This window comes from Asterias rubens, chromosome 16 (genome assembly GCF_902459465.1).
Source record: "Asterias rubens chromosome 16, eAstRub1.3, whole genome shotgun sequence".
NCBI classification, from domain to species: Eukaryota; Metazoa; Echinodermata; class Asteroidea; order Forcipulatida; family Asteriidae; genus Asterias; species Asterias rubens.
This window is the reverse complement of record NC_047077.1, coordinates 5504198-5527801: the sequence shown is the minus strand read 5'-3', so window position 1 is coordinate 5527801 and position 23604 is coordinate 5504198. Positions and strand designations below refer to the sequence as shown.

The 23604-nt window shown below is 38.9% G+C and overlaps 1 protein-coding gene across 1 annotated transcript in view; it reads left to right on the top strand.

Annotated features, from left to right (window-relative positions):
• LOC117301054 overlaps window positions 1–23604 on the top strand; it is a 126853-nt gene that overhangs the window by 295 nt on the left and 102954 nt on the right. The window contains exons 2-18 of the mRNA XM_033784936.1: window positions 501–760; window positions 1812–2040; window positions 2920–3249; window positions 3464–3694; window positions 4182–4346; window positions 4801–5281; window positions 6176–6320; window positions 6736–6906; window positions 7676–7913; window positions 8440–8630; window positions 10013–10118; window positions 11185–11424; window positions 12857–13048; window positions 13426–14055; window positions 15412–15669; window positions 15898–16238; window positions 16872–17087. Coding sequence (XP_033640827.1) covers window positions 501–760; window positions 1812–2040; window positions 2920–3249; window positions 3464–3694; window positions 4182–4346; window positions 4801–5281; window positions 6176–6320; window positions 6736–6906; window positions 7676–7913; window positions 8440–8630; window positions 10013–10118; window positions 11185–11424; window positions 12857–13048; window positions 13426–14055; window positions 15412–15669; window positions 15898–16238; window positions 16872–17087 — 4424 coding nt within the window. The remainder of the gene's footprint in view (window positions 1–500; window positions 761–1811; window positions 2041–2919; window positions 3250–3463; window positions 3695–4181; window positions 4347–4800; window positions 5282–6175; window positions 6321–6735; window positions 6907–7675; window positions 7914–8439; window positions 8631–10012; window positions 10119–11184; window positions 11425–12856; window positions 13049–13425; window positions 14056–15411; window positions 15670–15897; window positions 16239–16871; window positions 17088–23604) is intronic.

Below are 23604 nucleotides of genomic sequence, written 5' to 3'. Positions count from 1 at the left end.
TTGACCCCTTGGACGGTGCCTTGCATTCCTTGATAGCCGGTCTGTGCTGGCTTGATCACTTTTGTCTGAGCAGCCTGTGAGTTGAGTTGACAATTTATCAGTCATCAATTTTCGAATTCCCAACGCCATCCCCATTCTACCGCCTTCTTAAATTTTGTATCAGTTTCTAAAATTCTTTTTGAGCTACAATTTTAGTAATGGTTAATTTGCTAACATTTCGTTGAAGTTGCCCATTTGTTTTTATAAGGACCATCCTGGAGTTTATACACTTGGCTGCCATTAATCTCAGATAAAAGGCTGCTCAGGCCACTCTGTTGATCAAATCAAAGTGTTTCTGTGTCGTTTGTGGTAATAAGTCTTGTTTTTCTAACAAATTATCAATGCTATATAAAAAAAACAGTGCACTGGTTTTTTTATATAGCGGGTACCGCAACGATTTAATAGATTAAAGTTTGCATCGGGGATAAAGAATAATAATTTTGGTTTTAATTTTTGTTCAGGTTACAGCTCTCACGAAGTTGGCGGTGCTGGTACGATCTACATTGAACAATTCACCCTCAATGTTGCTGGTGAAAACGAGACTCGTATCACGCAACACAAGACCCTCAGGGTCAGCAACAATGGCCTCCCCTACCCACATGCCGCAACGTACGAGCATGGTGATCTGCGCACCCTTCTAGACGGGCAGTATGATGACATCAGCCAGTCCGGTGGTATCACCTGGTTATGGCATTCCTCAAACTCCTACAACTTTGATGAGGCAAGAGATTTAGGGTTTTTTCATCGGTTTTCAATCGGGAATTTTTTTTATCTAGAAACAAATCATTTTGTTGAATTAGAATTGCTAACAAAGTATAATGCTCTATTTGGTTCAACAGTTTCTAAAATATTCAAATATTAGTATTAACCTGATACGTTTTAAATAATAAATAGTATGCTCACGTCAAGTTGTTTGTATTACATCATTTGAAAGGTGAAAATAATGTAATTACCACGGTGAAATTATGTTTAAAAAAAGTGTTCATGAAAACTTGCTGTGTGTGCATTATATTCTACAGGGATGTGATTTCTCCGTTTTTAACCGGAAAAATCTGTTTGTTTAAACCCCTCCCCCCCCTATATTTTATAACTTAGATCACCCAGAAATTGAAGATAAAACCATACAGAACTCCCCATATTGCAGAGCTTTCAAAACCAAAGATAAATGTATGAAAGCAGGCTATAATGCACTCGGAAGCTTTCACGCTTTGTGCTCATAGCTAGGAATATTTGCTCATACTGTAGTTCAACAGCCTATCACAACCCTGATAGTATATAAATATTGAGTGGCTCAGAGTGGAATGGGAGGAATATTATCGCAAGGTAAAATTTGGACTGTTCCATTCCTTCCAATCCACGAATTAAAGCCACTCAGTATTTGTTTTATATAACTGACATATAGATCCTTGTCATTTGATGTATTTTAGAAGTATAACATTGTGAAAAATCACACAAATTACTGACAACCAAAAATAATATAGCGCCGCGTAGCGGCAACAATGCACGAACGGATCACAACCTTTCGCACAGGTGCTCCTTTGTTTAAGCAGCGGCGCGGCGGCGCTGTACTGCTCAAAAACATTGGGAACAAGGATGATCCTAACTGTTGAATGGGAAATGCTATTACCCATGGGCGAATAGGTCTTTTTGATCGCCGGTGCGGATGGGAGTAATAGTAATGTCACGTGAAGTAAGTTCCACCAATCAAATGACAAGGATCTGTATGTCAGTTATATAATAAAATAAATTATATTTTGTCTGAAATATTATAGGTACATGTCCACGGTAATGCACACGTGGCAATTTTGAGTGATACATCAACAGAAGAAGTGCAGGTTCTTGGAGGCCGACTATTCGGAGATCGCTCTGCAGTGTTCCACATTGGACAGAATCAATTATTTGGTTTTGACTGGGTTGATGTGTACTTTGCAGCCAATGTGATGTTGTACAGGTATGTGCAGACAAGACATTCATTAGGCTGTTGTTTCTTAGATACCCTTGGTAATTGTTAATTTTAATGTTGCAGAGGCTGCATGCTCCCCACCATGGAGCTCAAATGGTTTAAGGAGTGAATTAAGGCTCAGTGACCAGTGTAAAGCGCTTTGGGACGCCCTCCGGGTGTGAAAAGCGCTATATAAAAACTGGTTATTATTATTATTATACTTATACAAGACAGGTATTCCACTTGGTGTATCACAACATAATGCATAAAATAAAGAATCAGTGAACATTTTGACACAATTGGTCACCAAAGTTGCATGAGAATAATGAAAGAAAAAACATCCTTTTGTGTGCTTTCTGATGCCTAAAAAGGCCTCAGGCTTGAAGTCTTTGAATATTTGAGTGAGAAATTACCTCTTTTTCAAAAACTATGTTACTTCAAAGGGAGCTGTTTCTCACAACGTTTCTCTCAATTGCTTATTACCAAGGGAGTTTTTAAACTAGCAATTATTTTGAATAATTACCAATAGTGTACAGTGCCTTTAAAGACACTGGACACTATTGGCAATTGTCAAAGACTAGCCTTCACAGTTGGTGTATCTCAACATATGCATAAAATAACAAACCTGTGAAAATTTGAGCTCAATCGGTCATCGAAGTTGCGAGATAATGTTGAAAGAAAAAAACACCCTTGTCACACGAAGTTGTGTGCGTTTAGATGGTTGATTTCGAGACCTCAAGTTCTAAATTTGAGGTCTCGAAATCAAATTCATGGAAAATTACTTCTTTCTCGAAAACTATGGCACCAAGTAAGGTTTTATGCTAATAATTATTTTGAATAATTACCAATAGTGTACAGTGCCTTTAACATTGTGTGTCACTGAGTGACGGATATGGGCACTATATAAGAAGCCACTATTATTTTTTATTATTTTCCAGGTACGGCCATCTTCGTTTGCCACCTCGCCTCAGCATGCGTGATGTCTGGATGGAAATCAATGGTACCCTTGCAGATGTCGGTGACTTTTACCATCGACAGTGGGGGAGCCCTCTCCATGTGGTCCTATGGCAACTCACTCGACCAACCGTCCGGGCGTTACAAGTGCGTAAATGTGACCGTGCGATCGGACGGGAAGTTTGAGATGTTGACGGTGAAGGACGAGGCAGAGTTCACGCTGGACTTGAAGCTGTTTGTGGTGAATGCTGGAGGTTATGTCCGGACAAACAGGCTGCATCTCATTGCTGAAGATTTGACAGTTGATGTTGCAGGTAAAAGTGGCTTCTTACATACAATTCAATATTTGGGAGTTATCTGTTGCGATTTTGTGACATCAAAATTGTATCACGTTCGCATTCGCAGGGAGTATAATTTTGGCTTTGGTGAGGGCAATGGTTTCGGCTTGTGAGGTCGTATGCAAGGAGTCTTTGAAACACTGCATTTATTTTGTGAATATCTGTCAGCAAATTTCTTTTCTAACTTTAGGTGACTTCCATGCAGACTTCAGCGGCCATGCTTTAGGTGAAGGCCCTGGTAAGGGAAAAAGCAAGAGCAGTGGACAGCTTGGTGGGGCAGGAGGTGGTCACGGTGGACGTGGTGGACCGTCAAGGCGTGGAATTCATTGGGCCTTTGCGTATGGGTCAACCTTCATCCCGGAGGAGATGGGTAGTGGAGGTGGGCGTGGCAATGATGGAGACGGCGGAGGGCGAGGAGGAGGTAAAATAAAAAGTAGATCATTGTCTAGACTGTTCAAGGCTTCAGACATCTATTTCAGACAGGCGTGCCAGAGTCGCGCCGAACCAAATAGATTAGGAGCGACTCTAGGCCGACCCAAATAAATTTTGGTGTCAGACAGGCGAACTCAACCTAACATTTACATTAGGTTCGGCTCATGACAAATCGGCCTCTGAAACCAAGGCACTTCAGAGTTGTTCCGACTGACTGTAACAGTTGATCTGTTGACTTCCAGTCGCTCCTTACTGTTTGAGGCGTCAAACTTTTCATGTACTTAATTTAGATTTTGGTTCAGCGCAACTCTGGAGCACCTGTCTGAAACGGTTGTAACATATTTGGACATTGGACTTATTGAGTTGTGTGATTTTGTTTTTTCACATATCGTGCTAGGTTGTTCAAATATGAGTGATTTATATTTTGGTGTTTCATTGGGAGAGATTTGTCTCTAAAAGTATACATTTCTTATCAGGTGCCCTTCTTCTGGAGATTAGGGATGACCTTAGAGTGGAAGGTCGTCTCCATGCAAATGGGGAAAATAGCCATGGTGTTACGGGCGCTGGATCAGGGGGCAGTATTCTCGCCTACGTCGGCCATCTTGATGGAGCTGGGTCGATAGAGAGCAATGGTGGAGAAGGTAGGAACGTTTTTTTCTTAGATTTTCACCTTCAAGTTTTGGGTCAGAGATGAGCCAGTTGGGAAATCCTCACTGCTTTGACTAGCTTGCTATCTAGTTTTATTTTGCTCATGTCAAAAGTCATACATAAGTACCTTTGTTCAGTAATGCCAGCAAGAAGCCATTCAACCCCTAACTAACATTTACCAGGGATCCAACCCAAGTTTATGGAACAATCTGGAAAGGGGCAGGAGAGGGATCACCTTTTGAAGATGCAACTTTTTGATTTTAAGAATCAAGTAACAGACCATATTGGCTGTATGGTACACTATTTAAAGACGAGAGGATCGAGTGAATGGCCTCTTCCAAAAACCAACACCTCTCTCAGACGTTGGTAATATGTCCCTCTTATCTCTATCTCTATCAAGTTTTTGTTTTCTGGTTAATTTCGTGATACTTTTTTTTTTTACTTAAGGCTCCACTTATGGCGGTGGGGGTTCAGGAGGTCGTATTGCAATCTACTACACACACTACAACTATATTGGAAGCTTCCATACCAAGGGTGGCACTGGACCTGATGAAGTAAGCTCCTCTGGTACAGTTTACCTTCAAGGAGGCGTGGATCCAGACCAACAAAAACGCAAACTCATCGTCGACAATGAACAGTCCTCTTCTGATGCTTCTCGAATTGAAGAATACATCAATCTTCCGTTGGATAGCGCAGACTCAAGCAGCTTAACGGATTATTACACTTATGGCGGTGTACGCATATTTACCTCCGGTGTCCCTTTATATTATGATCATGGATATACCAGGTTCCAGCTCAGTCGGATGTTCTCTGGGTCGGGCACGGATGGGTATTATTATCTAACTGGTGCCCAGCAGCCTACGGTTACTGTATCGTTTCCGTTCACTGTGTATGCGTATGCTGTCAGGGTTTACCCACAATGCACAAGGTGAGTTCTTATTTAAATTTATTTTGTTTTAGATGCTAAATGAGTTTTATGGACATAATACCTGACACAAGTATTGTTCATATGACCTTTGACTTATGACTCACAGCGGGCATGCGCTATACACTTGTGCATAACACTACAGTAGCTGACTGAGTTTTAAGTAAATTCATTGTGCAGAGTGTGTGTTCGAGTCCCAGTCATATGACACTTATTTCCTTGAGCGAGATACTTTACCAAAGTTGCTTTGTCATTCAGATGAGACATTAAAGGCACTAGACACTATTGGTAATTGTCAAAGACCAGTCTTCTCATTTGGTGTATCTCAACATGTACATAAAATAACAAACCTGTGAACATTTGAGCTCGATTGGTGGTCGGAGTTGCGAGATAACTATGAAAGAAAAAAACACCCTTGTCACACGAAGCTGTGTGCTTTCAGATACTTGATTTCGAGACCTCAAGTTCTAAACTTGAGGTCTCGAAATCAAATTTGTGGAAAATTACTTCTTTATCGAAAACTACATCACTTCAGACGGAGCCGTTTCTCACAAGGTTTTATACTATCAACCTCTCCCTATTACTACTCACCAATTAAGGTTTTATGCTAATAATTATTTTGAGTCATTACCAATAGTGTACACTGCCTTTACTAAAGCCGTAGTTCCTGTGTACTTTGATTTCTAGTGCACATAAAACGCCCATACTGGAAGAATATAGGGGCTATCCTCTGTGTTTCTGGTTCACATATCAAGCACCTGTTTTTACAGGTTTCCTCAGGCTTGCGAGCTACAGTGATTTTAGTTCACTAATGAGGCATTGTATTGTTAAATTGTATGTTATTGTTAGATTGTATGTTAAATCTGAGGATTTTTTCCCAATTTTTCTTTTTATCAGCCACATCACCGATTTCCAAATCTCAAGTCAGTCCGGCATAACTACCGTTGTACACACTGATGGCTTTGTAGATGTCAGTGGTTGCCGAACACAGCAGGAACCAGATCAATATTCACTGGTTCCCATCGGTAACATTGTCGATAAGGTAAGTTTTTTATTGTTAAATGTCAAACTCTTTTCTGACATTTTTAAAGCTATTTTTCTTTGGAGATCCTATTGTGTTTTAACCATTTAGTCACCCTAGCGCCCCAAATCGCCCGGCCGTTTATTCACTGGATCGCCCGCAACCAATGTATCCACCAATATGGTACTCAAACATTTGAACGAAGAGAAACCACTTTTTAAGAACTAGAGACCAATCCGACGAAACAAAATCAGTTGCGCCCTCTTTTGAAAAAATTAACAACTGCAGTGTCTTTTTTGTGTATAATCTAGGCACCGAAGACACCACAGCAAATGGCGCATGGTGCTCAACACTTGCGCGCCCGGATTGGTGTATATGCTTGATTCATCAAAGACGCAATTCCTAAAAACATTTCCCCTATCTGCCCACTATTTAGATTTTCATTGAGCTTCGTGGACATGGAAGCTATGCAGCTATGAACAAGGTTGAAGTACTGCTTCAGAGAGACCCAGAGCACAGTAATGTGGTACAGACAGAACACTCAATGGCTCCCGATACACTCATTCTTGCTGAAGAAGAAGAAGCTGACACCTTTGAGTTTGATGAGGTACTGATGATTTGTGTCATCTTTTTTGTCATCTTTGACATCTTCAACCTTCTTAAGACTGTGCTTTTTTTGTATAAGGCCTAGTACAAAAAAATACCAGTTGATCGTCCCAAGTTTTTCCAAAAAGAAGAGGATAATGGCCTTTTTATATTTTTTTATATATTTTTTTTAAAAGAATTTTAATTCAAACTGGCCACCAATTCTTCAGTTTAAAGTCACCAGTTACAAATTCTTAAAAGATTAGTAACTTGAATGAGAAATACACAGAAAGTTTGTCTTTTTTGAAAAGAAAAGAATAGAATAAAAAATAGTTCAACAAAGGATCTGGAAAAAAGGATGAGGGAGGGGGCGATCGACCGGTATTTTTTTAATTAGCCTAACCATTGATATAAATGTCAGATTTCGGGACCTCTTAAAATGTTTACAAGGCTCCACTTTTAATAAAAAGGTAATAATTCAGGATTGGTAAGGAAAGAACATCGTTGTTTAATTTTGGTGCGCAAGTTTACTGATTATATGAGGTTCATATTAGAACCTCATTTCCTGGGAAATTTTGCCCTCTGAAATTAATTTATATACTCTAGCTGAAAATTGTCCACGCGTTTTCACTAATTTTTCCTGATTCACACATGGGTTTAAGTGCTAATTATCACAGGTTTGGTATTTTTCACTATGTATATGGTTGATCACACAAAACCCGAATACTCTGTGACTGTCCTGCCAGCCCTACCAATTTTGTTTAAAACCTTTCATATGGTTTGTCGTAAAGGTCATCATCAGAGGTCAAGGGTCACTCGCATTGATAAACATGAGGGCCCATCGTTCAGAGCTAATCGCTCACGCAGTCGGCGGTGATCGAAGCGGTCAGCTGACTCTATTCCGAGGCCAGGATCTGAATGCCACGATGCCTCGTGCCCTGATGCCCTTCTCTCTACTGGCACTGGATGGCTCTTCTGCAACGCTTCCAACCATTCTTGATTGCAAGAATGTAGAAATAGCCATAGATGGTAAGACTTCATGAGGGTATTAATTTTGGCTTTACCATAATAATAATAATAATAATAATAATATCGAAGTCTTATATAGCGCACGTATCTACCAAACAAGGTACTCAAGGCGCTGAGTATACATGTATACAAACTTTCAGAAAGATAGGTAATTGCAGTGATGAATTCTGAGACCCAATTATTTAGCACCTTATAAGGGTTTACAAGGTGCTAAGGCGCATTAAGCAGCCACAACCAGGAACACCGGGGCGAACCCCTTCTCTTTTCGATAAGTGCACTGAGTTCTTTTACATGCGTTACACAACACATGTAATGCCGATGTGTGTTAGCATACGCCGATGTGCGGGATTCAAATCACAGTTTTATTTTTTATACAGTAGTCAGTTTAAACAAAAATAAAAATAATCCTCAGACTCCGAAACAGCAGTTTGAAAAATAGATTTTTCTCCAACATATTTTAACTGTGTGATAGATCACTTCGTGGTACAAGCATTGGTTTAATGCTCTTTATGTTTCTGATACACAGGGAGTCTTCACAGCATGGAGAGGTTCACAATCAGCTCTGGCTGCAATGTATTCCTGGAGTATGAAGGGGGCGACCAAAACCACATCGGTCACCTGGACATTAAAACCTTTGGCTCTCTGTACATCAATGATAACCAGAAAGGGACTGTCACTCTGGAGGGAACCACGCTCAATGTCCGAAGTGGAGCTTTGGTGGGTTTATTGTATTAAAAAGAAGTTAAAATCTTTGGAAGAGTATAGATAATAGTTTCCCGATCATCTTTATGGGCAACTTGGGTTGTCGCTTTGTGCCGCATCGAGCATTGCTAAGAGCGCACATTTAGTCGACTACTGACCAGCAACATTATTTAACAACTTGTTTTAGAAGCCAAGTCAACCATTTGTACCACAGTATTCAACACTCCATTGCCTTCCACGTTTTCACTTTAGTGTCACTGGTTCCCCTCTGCGCTTTACAAATGTTAGCATGGACTAGGCTTTTGGGACCAGTGAAGAAACCATGATCACGAGGCTGGTTCCAAATGGTCGACCACAGTAGTCAACCAATAGTTGACCAGCCTGAGTTCAAGTCAAAATAGTCAACTTTGGGTTAACCATGGTGCCAATCGAACTGGCTCCTACAAAGCACAACAGATCTAACAGCGCCATGCACTGTCCCCAAGAAAATGTATTTGAGCAATAGACCCTTGCACTGGCCACCATCTCTGAGGTCAATATGGAAACACGCCAGACAAAAAGCCTGATGAATGCCACATCAACTATTTTTCCAGGGGCCGTTGCCACCTAAACCCTTAACAATCCATACAGATGTAGGCTTGGGTATCATCCAATCAGAAGCCTGGCTGGTAGAGCAGAAAGCACTATCTCCCCAACTTTACAAAGCAATTCGTGGTTATGTGTCTTGTTTAAGGACACACAAGTGTCACGATTGAGACTCGAACCCACACTCTGCTGATCAAACACCAGAGCTTGAGTCCGGTGCTCTTAACCACTAGGCCATGACACGACACAAGGTCGTGACACGCGGCAAACAAGTTTCAGCCAATGGTAGATCTTCCTTTGACCGCAGTGTAGGCGCTGTTTGGGCTTTTTACATCATAATGCAAGGGGTCTTTTTAAATATGTACGTTTGAACTTCCTGGAGACTGTTTGCCTGGAACATGATTAAAGGAACACGTTGCCTTGGATCGGTCGAGTTGGTCTGTGAAAAGCGTTTGTAACTGTTTTTTATATAATGTATATGGGTAGAAAGATGTTGTAAAAGTAGAATACAATGATCCACACAAACATGCCTCGAAACTGCACGGTTTACCTTTTACCTCGTCGACTAACACGGTCGGCCATTTATGGGAGTCAAATTTTTGACTCCCATAAATGGCCGACCGTGTTAGTTCGCGCAGTAAAATGAAAACCACGCAATTTTGAGGCAAACTTGTGTGGATCATTGTATTCTACTTTTAAAACGTCTTTCCAACCATATGCATTTTATAAAAAACGGTTATAGACCAACTCGTCCGATACAAGGCAACGTGTTCCTTTAAGTATGTTGATGTTTTATATGCTTCTCTTCACAGCTCAAGTCTAGTGATCTGAGTCTTCACTTTGTCAACGTGAGCGTTGAACCCTCAGCTACTCTATCCATAGGCTTTGAGACATCCTTACAGCATGAACAGACAATAGGTAAAAGGAATCTTGTTGTGAATCCACTTACCAGGTCGAAATTCCAGTTGAACCTAGTTAAACTTAGTTAAACTGGGTTTAACTGGATAAACAAGTTGATAAACTAGTTAAACACAGTTAAAACCAGTTGGTTTAATATGGAAAATGGACAGAAACCAACTTCTTTATAATTTCAACCTAGTTGAACACAGTTAAACCTAGTCCAAACCAGTTGGTTAATATGGAAAATGGACGAGTTTGGTCACTTTCCAGTTGAACCAGTTGACCCCAGTTAACTAGGTTCAACTGGAATTTTGACCTGGGTTTTACCCATTGCGCAAGTCTTGTGGGTATTGTGGGTTTTGTAATGATACAAGTGCATTTATTAAATGATGTACTTGGAAACTCTTTTGTCGCCAAATTGTTCAAATTCACGCAAGACTTGTATAGATGGATTGCAAAAAGGCGTCATTGACCACCATGTTTGATGATAAACAATGGAATAGTACACACGTGTGCGCTCGCATAACTGTCAGCAAAAAATAGCTTTTTCACTTGCGCAGGTTTCATCATCGATGGTGGTCAATGACGTCATGGGCAATCCGTCTATTGTCTATTACCAGTCAATATAGTTCTCGATAAGGTGAAGAACACACTTAACCATCAGTTCCTTCCCTTAAAGCCATTATACACTTTCGGTAAACAGTTTTGTCCAAGTCCCACACTTCGTGTATCACAACTTATATATAAAATAACAAACCTGTGAAAATTTAGGCTCAATCGGTTATCGGAGTCGGAAGAAAATAACGGGAAAACCCACTCTTGTTTCCGCGCGTTTCGCCGTGTCATGACATGTGGTTAAAATAAATCCGTAATTCTCGCTATCGAGAATTGATATTGTTTTAATGTTTTCTCAAAAAGTGAAGCATTTCATGGAACAATATTTTTAGAGAAGTCTTTCACCATTACCTTGTGTAAACCCTGTAAATTATTTGTAAATCTGTGAACTTTTTTCTTTTTTTTCTGTACCGAAAGTGTATAATGGCTTTAAAAAAAATTTGTTTTGTTTTATTAACATTTTTTCTAGGCAATGGCTCAGGACTGAAAGGCAGCCCTGGCTCATCGGGTGCAGGTCACGCCAGCACAGGGGGTCAAGGTCAAAACCAGCCACGCGTCGGCATACCCTATGGATCATTCTTGACCCCTGACCTCTTCGGGTCAGATGGAGGTCAATCGACATATCCTCATCTGGGAGGATCAGGTGCCGGCAGAGTGTTCATGAATGTGACGGGGATCTTAACAATTGATGGAACTCTGATTGCTGCAGGTAGGGGGAGTGTGTAATATACAAATGTTGACTGCTTCGAGTGCTATGGTTAAAACTATGACTCCCGAGGTGATCCCCGGAGCGTTCTTTTTTCCCGAGGCGAAGCCGAGGGAAAATAGAACGCTACGGGGATCACCGAGGGAGTGATAGTTTTAACCATTGCACGAGTATAAGCAGTAAATATTTGTTTTATAACATCCCAAACATTTCTAAATACTGTAATATTACAGTTACAGACCTGAATGCTACAATCCACGGACAATGCGAATACAGATTGCAAAACCTTTTACTGTGCTGCATGTAAAGTGTCGTGCAATCCGAAATGGTTACAGACTATTAATCTATCATCCTCGTACACGCAACGGACGTCTGGGTACTGCACACCGTGTGCTAGTCTTCGGACTAGCGCACAGCAAACCGACGCACTATCACACGGCTGTCGTCTAGCAAAACTAAGACATGTCATGTGACGCGCTCTAAACCAATGAGCAGGCAGAATACTTGTAAGGGGTGTTATAATTTTTAACGAGGGAATGATGGTGGAAAAACCAGCCATTTTAATCCAGCAGGGTCTTGGCGGTGCGGTACCAAAGGTGGGGTCCTGTATGGTTCGACCACCACCTGGCATGATTTGCAGGGGAAAAGTTGAGTCAGGCTCGGCAGAAGTTTGCAAGGAAAATGTTGAGTCGGTCTGAGACAAAATATGGTAGGGAAAAAATGAGTTGGTCTGAGCAAAAGATTGCAGACAAAATTGAGGCATGTTGAGCAAAATTAGCAGGGAACCAGTCTGAACAGTCTCACATTATAATCTATTTTGGCTGATGGTAACCAGTTTCTGCAATCTCGTATTTTTCTATGCTATGTAAGAGGTTTTTTTTGTGCTGAACAAATTTATAAAATAGGGCCTTATTATTTAAAGGCACTGGACACTATTGGTAATTACTCAAAATAATTATTAGCAAAAAACTTACTATTGTGAGAAACGGCTCCATCTGAACGAGTTTTCGAGAAAGAAGTAATTTTCCACTAAAATATTTGAATTTGATTTTGAGACCTCAGAATTAGATTTTGTGGTCCTGAAATCAAGCATCTGAAAGTACACAACTTCATGTGACAAGGTTGTTTTTTCTTTCATTATTATCTCGCAACTTCGACGGCCAATTGAGTTCAAATTTTCAGAGGTTTGTTATTTTATTGAAATACACCAATAGGAGACTTTTCAACGCTAGGTGGCAGCAGACATACCGGGTAAATTTCCATTGTTTACGTAGTTCTGAACATGCGCATAATTCTGAGAACAATGGATTTACCCGGTAAGTCTGCTGCCCTCTATCGTCCCAGAAAGTCTCCCATTGAGAAGATTGGACTTTGACATTTACCAAAGGTGTAGAGTGTCTTAAGATTTGAACCTTTGCTTTGGTCTCCTTTGAAGGTGGCGATCATCGCTCGCCAGGCGCTGGAGGAGGCAGTGGAGGCAGCATCTGGATTGAGACTGAGACCTTAGATGGAGATGGAATCATAGATGCTTCAGGAGGAGGCGGCTACTCTGGTACTCTTAGTTCTCCAGGGGGAGGAGGAGCTGGTGGTAGAATAGCTGTCTACTACACGAACAACCACTTTATTGGTAGGTACACTTTGTTGATACATTTGTGTGTTGGGCAAAGCTAAAAGTCATGTGTCATTGCCATGCTGTTAAGAGTACCGGACTTGAGCTCTGGTGTTCCTATTCAGGAGAGTGTGGGTTCGAGTCTCAGTTGCAGGCAATAAAGATTTCACCAAAACGGTCAAAGTGAAGGCTATACATGTCCTAAATTGAAATTGTTGAATGTTTCTCAAACAAAGTGTTTTAGCGTCTGAAACTAAAACAATCAAATGTTTTGTGTTACTTTTATAGACATTTTACTGAAAAATTATGTTAAAAATCGACATTTTGTGATGATTCTATGGAAATGAATGGTCTCTTTAAGAGCCAAATTAATTTTGGTTATTGAAAATTTGCAGGTGATTTTGAAGCTGTTGGAGGGAGCAGCAACTTTGAACCAGGTGGTCCTGGGACAATCTACTTACACAAACTCCAACCACTAAATGGTACCGTGCTTCTAGATGCAACCAGTGACGAGGCGCGCATCACCCATGATTCCAACGTCACCGAGCCTCTCACTAATCGTACACTCTACATCAACAATCGGGGGCGATCACCCCGCGACAAGGGTCGTAACATCACAGACGGTTTCGCAGACTATGCAAGTGTGTCCACTATCCTCTGGTTGATGCCTACTGAGCGTGCTCAGATTGACGTCGTGCGAAATGAGCCCAGCCACAATTTCACCGAAGACATTATTCTGGACGAGCTACACATCTACGGCGGCGCTCAGATAGCGTACTTGGACCCCGAACAACACCACGACTCACTCAGTGTTAGAATCGGGTCGATATCAGGGGATCGCACGGGCAAGATGCTGATTGGTTTCAACCAGACCTTTTACGCGTCTCGTGCGCATTTTCCCATGGATGTGGATGTGTATCGTGGAGGGTCGGCAACACTCCATGGTGAGCTTAAGGTTGCTGGTGTGAGGGTTAACGTTGAGGGCGTTCTGGAAAATGCGGAGAATGTTACTGTCGCAGATGGAGGTGAGTTGAGCTGATTCATGTCGTGAAGAGACCATAGAAACTGGAAATAATTTTGGGTTGAATAAAGAAAAATTTACTAGAGTGATCATTGTTATACCCAAGTTATTTTTTCTCAAGTCAAGTTAAGTTGAAGTAATATTAACAATAATAAACAGCACTTGTCAAGCGCACAGTATCTGACAAAATATGCTATTCAAGGATTTCGATTCGCATAGTCAACAGTCAGAAGTCCAGGATTTGAAACGCCCGATTGAAATGAGGTTCGACCTGTCATCCGTGTTCTGAGGTCAACCAGCAATGTTTTGAGTCATCTTTGCTCATGTCAAGTCACAAGTAATTTTTGCTCATTTTCATTAAAGCCATTGGACCCTTTCGGTTTAGAAAAAAAAAAAAAGTTCACAGATTTACAAATAACTTACAGGGTTTACAGAAGGCAATGGTGAAAGACTTCTCTTGAAATATTATTCCATGAAATGCTTTACTTTTTGAGAAAACAGCAAAACAATATAAATTCTCGTTCACGAGAATTACGGATTTATTTGAAACACGTGTCATGACACGGCGAAACGCGCGGAAACAAGGGTGGGTTTTTCCGTTGTTTTCTCTCGACTCCGATGACCGCTTGAGCCTAAATTTTCACAGGTTTGTTATTTTATATAGAAGTTATGGTACACAAAGTGTGGGCCTTGGATAACACTGTTTACCGAAAGGGTCCAATGGCTTTAAAGTCACTACTCACTATTTTTTGCATTTGTACCCTCGGTCCTTGTGGTTGGTAAACTAATTGCAACAGCTAATTCTATTTTCCGGATTAAATTGCAGGCGCTCAACCAACTGAGTCAGAAAATATTTCAAAAATATTTGAATACAACAAAATTGTCTTGCATAATAATAATAATAAAAATAATAATAATAATAATAATAATAATAATAATAATAATAATAATAATAAAACCATTCTTATATAGCGCATATCACCGTGAGGTCCCTATGTGCTGTAAAAGGAAATCAACAATTATTGTACAAAGTAAACAGATATGTTTTCAACCGGGTTTTGAATTGTTCTGATGTCTCAGCCTGTTTAACAACCCCTGGAAGACTGTTCCATAACTGAACTGCTGCATATTGGAAAGAGCGGGAACCGTACGACTTGGTTTTGATAACTGGGGGGGTCAGAAGGGATTTATTTGAAGATCGCAGATTCCTGGTTGTTTTGTACTCCTGAACCAAGCTTTGAAGATAAACAGGGGCAATACCATGGATACATTGATAAGTCAGAACCAAAACTTTAAAATCAATTCTAGCCCGTATTGGTAGCCAATGTAGATCCTTAATAATATTCATTCAACTTCATAGGTACTCTGCTCATGCATGAAATGATCAACATCGACGGGGAATCGACGGAGACCCTTAACTTCAATGCCATCAACATTCGCAATCACGGCACGATGGTGGTCAAGAATGGCCGGGAGCGGCGCACCATCGAGGGCACCTTTGTTCAGGTGTACGGCGGTGGGGAGTTGATATCCACCAATCTCAACATCGTTGCTGACGTGGTGATTGTGGATTCCAAAGGGTTTATCAGCTTGAATGGGGAGGGGTTTGCTGGAAGTGGTAAGTATATTTGACAAACTTGTTATATTTTGTTTTTACTCCTCATCTCCTGAGAGCAGGCTAGTCCAAACTTTGAGACCAATGAAGAGCTCGCTCGGCAGCAGTGAACTTAATTACGAGAAGTCCCCTTGATCCACTATGCCAAAGTAGTAGTCCCATTATGTAGTCAACAAATTTCATAGCAATAAAGATCAAATTGGATTGAGAATTTTCCCTCTTATCTTTCAGAAGGCCCAGGTGCGGGTTTTTTCTACCAAGGTCCAAGTTATCCGTACCCGAACATCGGCACCGGTGCAACACACGGAGGTGAAGGGGGCTGCACCTCATCCAGTCAACGGTCCCCTCCCAGTTATGGCTCCTTCACCACCCCGGCTGAATTTGGGAGTGGAGGGGGGCTTTCGGGTGGTGCCGGAGGTGGAATTTTGTGGATGAATGTTAGCCAGTGGCTGAGGGTTGAGGGCACTGTTCGGGCAAACGGTGAAGATGGGAATGCGGCTTTGAGTGGTGGCGGAAGCGGAGGGAGTATTCTTATCTCTGCGAATGAGATTGATGGTTCTGGAGAATTTCAGGTTTGTTTTATTGACCCTTGGCCCAGTTTCATGGCACTGCTTAAAAGTACTGAACACTATTTGTAATAACTCAAAATAATTGTTGACATAACAACTTTCTTGTAACAAGCAATGGAGAGCTGTTGGAAGTATCAAACATTGTGAAAACAGCTCCCTCGAAAAGAGGTAATTTCTGGATATGCATAAAATAACAAATCTGTGAAAATTTATGCTCAATTGGTCACCGAAACTGCAAGAAGAAAATAAAAGAAAAAACCCTTGTTGCACAACTTTGTGTGCTTTAAGTTGCATAATAAAAGGCCTCATAAGGCCTGAAGTCTTTGATTGTTTGAGTGAGAAATTACCCCTTTAAAAAATATGTTACTTCGAACAGAGGGAGTTATTTCTCCAATGTTTTATACTACAGCTCTCCATTGCTAGTTACAAAGTAAATTTTTATGCTAAATATTATTTTGAGTAATTACCAATAGTGTTCCTGTGAAGCATTGTATACTCAGTACCTTCCCGAATTCTGTGACAAAGAAACCTACATGCAAATCAATTGGGGTTGGGATTCCAACCCATTGCCTTTGAAATGCTCGAGCAGATGTCTTACCACTATTTGATTTGATTTTTTGTATTGTTTTTTTGTAGGTAAATGGAGGAAATGGGAACAATGCCGGAGGCGGAGGGGGAGGCCGTCTCTCAGTCTACGTCGATGAGAACAGATTCGATGGTGAATTTGAGGCTAGAGGAGGGTCAGGGGTCAATGAGCATGGCGCCTCTGGAACCATCTATCTGAAGCAGACTGGAGATGATGGACACAAGAGGCTGAAGGTCTACAACCGCTTCAATACTCAACATTCACAGGTATATTCTTTTAATATCCGAATATCCGCGGACGTCGGGCGACAACTGATAGGAATGTTTTGTCTGAATCCTTATGAAACTTCTATTAAGACAGCATAAAACAGCATAAATTAAGTATTTAACTATGCTCACCTCCGTGAAGAGTTAAAAGAATGACATTTCTGACGTAATTTGTTCAAAGTTTACGAAAGTTTTCCTTCACGTAGAGTCAATCACGATCAAAAGAAAAAGCAAATTGCCATCTTTAAATTAGATCCGGTTATTTTTATGAATGAACCGAGTGACACTGTCTAAAACTAATATCAATCCGCCCATAAGATCTCATTCACAAACGAACAGCGCCCTCTAGCAGCAAAATTTTTTTTTTAATATTAAATTTTTTTGTTTTTAATAGCGCCCTCTAGCGACGAAAAAAATATTTGAATATCCAGTTAATTTCTGATAGTTGGCCAGCGGTATCCAAATATCAAAATTTCACTATTCGCCCAGCACTATCCATTGTTTGTTGCATCCTGATGCAGCTTGCATGCTCTCTTATCCCACCCTTTCATGTTTCCCCGTATTGTTATGCATACAATGCATTTATCACTTTTATGTTCCAGTAATATAAATTTTTGGGAGATTTTTGACCAAAAACTCAAAGTCTCAAAATTCTTAATAAATCTCAAACTTTCGCTAATATACCAAGTCCGCACTGATAAAATGTCTTCAGTAGTATCTTCTGTATCATTTGAAAGCATAAAATCAACGAAAAATTTTTCACCCCAAATCTGAAAAATCGACCCATGCCGGCATCACAGATTTTTTGGGATTTTTGACCAAAAACCCAAACTCACAAAATTGTTAATAAATCTCAAACTTTCGCTAATATACCAAGTCCGCACTGATAAAATGTCTTCAGTAGTATCTTATGTATCATTTGAAAGCATAAAATCAACGAAAAATTTTCACCCCAAATCTGAAAAATCGACCCATGCCGGCATCACAGATTTTTTGGATTTTTGACCAAAAACCCAAACTCACAAAATTGTTAATAAATCTCAAACTTTCGCTAATATACCAAGTCTGCACTGATAAAATGTCTTCAGTAGTATCTTATGTATCATTTGAAAGCATAAAATCAACGAAAAATTTTCACCCCAATCTGAAAAATCGACCCATGCCGGCATCACAGATTTTTTTGGATTTTTGACCAAAAACCCAAACTCACAAAATTGTTAATAAATCTCAAACTTTCGCTAATATACCAAGTCCGCACTGATAAAATGTCTTCAGTAGTATCTTATGTATCATTTGAAAGCATAAAATCAACGAAAAATTTTTCACCCCAGGTCTGAAAAATCGACCCATGCCGGCATCACAGATTTTTTGGATTTTTGACCAAAAACCCAAACTCACAAAAATGTTAATAAATCTCAAACTTTCGCTAATATACCAAGTCCGCACTGATAAAATGTCTTCAGTAGTATCTTATGTATCATTTGAAAGCATAAAATCAACGAAAAATGTTTCACCCCGAATCTGAAAAATCGACCCATGCCGGCATCACAGATTTTTTTGGATTTTTGACCAAAAACCCAAACTCACAAAATTGTTAATAAATCTCAAACTTTCGCTAATATACCAAGTCCGCACTGATAAAATGTCTTCAGTAGTATCTTATGTATCATTTGAAAGCATAAAATCAACGAAAAATTTTCACCCGAATCTGAAAAATCGACCCATGCCGGCATCACAGATTTTTTGGGATTTTTGACCAAAAACCCAAACTCACAAAATTGTTAATAAATCTCAAACTTTCGCTAATATACCAAGTCTGCACTGATAAAATGTCTTCAGTAGTATCTTATGTATCATTTGAAAGCATAAAATCAACGAAAAATTTTTCACCCCAGGTCTGAAAAATCGACCCATGCCGGCATCACAGATTTTTTTGGATTTTTGACCAAAAACCCAAACTCACAAAATTGTTAATAAATCTCAAACTTTCGCTAATATACCAAGTCCGCACTGATAAAATGTCTTCAGTAGTATCTTATGTATCATTTGAAAGCATAAAATCAACGAAAAATTTTTCACCCCAAATCTGAAAAATCGACCCATGCCGGCATCACAGATTTTTTGGATTTTTGACCAAAAACCCAAACTCACAAAATTGTTAATAAATCTCAAACTTTCGCTAATATACCAAGTCCGCACTGATAAAATGTCTTCAGTAGTATCTTATGTATCATTTGAAAGCATAAAATCAACGAAAAAATTTTCACCCCAGGTCTGAAAAATCGACCCATGCCGGCATCACAGATTTTTTTGGATTTTTGACCAAAAACCCAAACTCACAAAATTGTTAATAAATCTCAAACTTTCGCTAATATACCAAGTCTGCACTGATAAAATGTCTTCAGTAGTATCTTATGTATCATTTGAAAGCATAAAATCAACGAAAAATTTTTCACCCCAGGTCTGAAAAATCGACCCATGCCGGCATCACAGATTTTTTGGGATTTTTGACCAAAAACCCAAACTCACAAAATTGTTAATAAATCTCAAACTTTCGCTAATATACCAAGTCCGCACTGATAAAATGTCTTCAGTAGTATCTTATGTATCATTTGAAAGCATAAAATCAACGAAAAATTTTCACCCCAAGTCTGAAAAATCGACCCATGCCGGCATCACAGATTTTTTGGATTTTTGACCAAAAACCCAAACTCACAAAATTGTTAATAAATCTCAAACTTTCGCTAATATACCAAGTCCGCACTGATAAAATGTCTTCAGTAGTATCTTATGTATCATTTGAAAGCATAAAATCAACGAAAAATTTTTCACCCCAGATCTGAAAAATCGACCCATGCCGGCATCACAGATTTTTTGGATTTTTGACCAAAAACCCAAACTCACAAAATTGTTAATAAATCTCAAACTTTCGCTAATATACCAAGTCCGCACTGATAAAATGTCTTCAGTAGTATCTTATGTATCATTTGAAAGCATAAAATCAACGAAAAATTTTCACCCCAGAATCTGAAAAATCGACCCATGCCGGCATCACAGATTTTTTGGATTTTTGACCAAAAACCCAAACTCACAAAATTGTTAATAAATCTCAAACTTTCGCTAATATACCAAGTCCGCACTGATAAAATGTCTTCAGTAGTATCTTATGTATCATTTGAAAGCATAAAATCAACGAAAAATTTTTCACCCCAGGTCTGAAAAATCGACCCATGCCGGCATCACAGATTTTTTGGATTTTTGACTAAAAACCCAAACTCACAAAATTGTTAATAAATCTCAAACTTTCGCTAATATACCAAGTCCGCACTGATAAAATGTCTTCAGTAGTATCTTATGTATCATTTGAAAGCATAAAATCAACGAAAAATTTTTCACCCCAGGTCTGAAAAATCGACCCATGCCGGCATCACAGAATTTTTTGGATTTTTGACCAAAAACCCAAACTCACAAAATTGTTAATAAATCTCAAACTTTCGCTAATATACCAAGTCCGCACTGATAAAATGTCTTCAGTAGTATCTTATGTATCATTTGAAAGCATAAAATCAACGAAAAATTTTCACCCCAAATCTGAAAAATCGACCCATGCCGGCATCACAGATTTTTTGGGATTTTTGACCAAAAACCCAAACTCACAAAATTGTTAATAAATCTCAAACTTTCGCTAATATACCAAGTCTGCACTGATAAAATGTCTTCAGTAGTATCTTATGTATCATTTGAAAGCATAAAATCAACGAAAAATTTTTCACCCCAGGTCTGAAAAATCGACCCATGCCGGCATCACAGATTTTTTGGGATTTTTGACCAAAAACCCAAACTCACAAAATTGTTAATAAATCTCAAACTTTCGCTAATATACCAAGTCCGCACTGATAAAATGTCTTCAGTAGTATCTTATGTATCATTTGAAAGCATAAAATCAACGAAAAATTTTTCACCCCAAATCTGAAAAATCGACCCATGCCGGCATCACAGATTTTTTTGGATTTTTGACCAAAAACCCAAACTCACAAAATTGTTAATAAATCTCAAACTTTCGCTAATATACCAAGTCCGCACTGATAAAATGTCTTCAGTAGTATCTTATGTATCATTTGAAAGCATAAAATCAACGAAAAATTTTTCACCCCAGGTCTGAAAAATCGACCCATGCCGGCATCACAGATTTTTTGGATTTTTGACCAAAAACCCAAACTCACAAAATTGTTTATAAGTCTCAAACTTTCGCTAATATACCAAGTCTGCACTGATAAAATGTCTTCAGTAGTATCTTATGTATCATTTGAAAGCATAAAATCAACGAAAAATTTTCACCCCAGGTCTGAAAAATCGACCCATGCCGGCATCACAGATTTTTTTGGATTTTTGACCAAAAACCCAAACTCACAAAATTGTTAATAAATCTCAAACTTTCGCTAATATACCAAGTCCGCACTGATAAAATGTCTTCAGTAGTATCTTATGTATCATTTGAAAGCATAAAATCAACGAAAAATTTTCACCCCAGATCTGAAAAATCGACCCATGCCGGCATCACAGATTTTTTGGGATTTTTGACCAAAAACCCAAACTCACAAAATTGTTAATAAATCTCAAACTTTCGCTAATATACCAAGTCTGCACTGATAAAATGTCTTCAGTAGTATCTTATGTATCATTTGAAAGCATAAAATCAACGAAAAAATTTTCACCCCAGGTCTGAAAAATCGACCCATGCCGGCATCACAGAGTTTTTTGGATTTTTGACCAAAAACCCAAACTCACAAAATTGTTAATAAATCTCAAACTTTCGCTAATATACCAAGTCTGCACTGATAAAATGTCTTCAGTAGTATCTTATGTATCATTTGAAAGCATAAAATCAACGAAAAATTTTCACCCCAAATCTGAAAAAACAACCCATGCCGGCATCACAGATTTTTTTTGGATTGTTGACCAAAAACCCAAACTCACAAAATTCTTAATAAATCTCAAACTTTCGCTAATATACCAAGTCCGCACTGATAAAATGTCTTCAGTAGTATCTTTTGTATCATTTGAAAGCATAAAATCAACGAAAAATTTTCACCCCAAATCTGAAAAATCGACCCATGCCGGCATCACAGATTTTTTGGATTTTTGACCAAAAACCCAAACTCACAAAATTGTTAATAAATCTCAAACTTTCGCTAATATACCAAGTCCGCACTGATAAAATGTCTTCAGTAGTATCTTATGTATCATTTGAAAGCATAAAATCAACGAAAAATTTTTCACCCCAAATCTGAAAAATCGACCCATGCCGGCATCACAGATTTTTTGGATTTTTGACCAAAAACCCAAACTCACAAAATTGTTAATAAATCTCAAACTTTCGCTAATATACCAAGTCCGCACTGATAAAATGTCTTCAGTAGTATCTTATGTATCATTTGAAAGCATAAAATCAACGAAAAATTTTCACCCAAATCTGAAAAATCGACCCATGCCGGCATCACAGATTTTTTTGGATTTTTGACCAAAAACCCAAACTCACAAAATTGTTAATAAATCTCAAACTTTCGCTAATATACCAAGTCCGCACTGATAAAATGTCTTCAGTAGTATCTTATGTATCATTTGAAAGCATAAAATCAACGAAAAATTTTTCACCCCAGGTCTGAAAAATCGACCCATGCCGGCATCACAGATTTTTTGGATTTTTGACCAAAAACCCAAACTCACAAAATTGTTAATAAATCTCAAACTTTCGCTAATATACCAAGTCCGCACTGATAAAATGTCTTCAGTAGTATCTTATGTATCATTTGAAAGCATAAAATCAACGAAAAATTTTTCACCCCAAATCTGAAAAATCTACCCATGCCGGGTTTTTTTGGATTTTTGACCAAAAACCCAAACTCACAAAATTGTTAATAAATCTCAAACTTTCGCTAATATACCAAGTCCGCACTGATAAAATGTCTTCAGTAGTATCTTATGTATCATTTGAAAGCATAAAATCAACGAAAAATTTTCACCCCAAGTCTGAAAAATCGACCCATGCCGGCATCACAGATTTTTTGGATTTTTGACCAAAAACCCAAACTCACAAAATTGTTAATAAATCTCAAACTTTCGCTAATATACCAAGTCCGCACTGATAAAATGTCTTCAGTAGTATCTTATGTATCATTTGAAAGCATAAAATCAACGAAAAATTTTCACCCCAAATCTGAAAAATCGACCCATGCCGGCATCACAGAATTTTTTGGATTTTTGACCAAAAACCCAAACTCACAAAATTGTTAATAAATCTCAAACTTTCGCTAATATACCAAGTCTGCACTGATAAAATGTCTTCAGTAGTATCTTATGTATCATTTGAAAGCATAAAATCAACGAAAAATTTTTCACCCCGAATCTGAAAAATCGACCCATGCCGGCATCACAGATTTTTTGGGATTTTTGACCAAAAACCCAAACTCACAAAATTGTTAATAAATCTCAAACTTTCGCTAATATACCAAGTCCG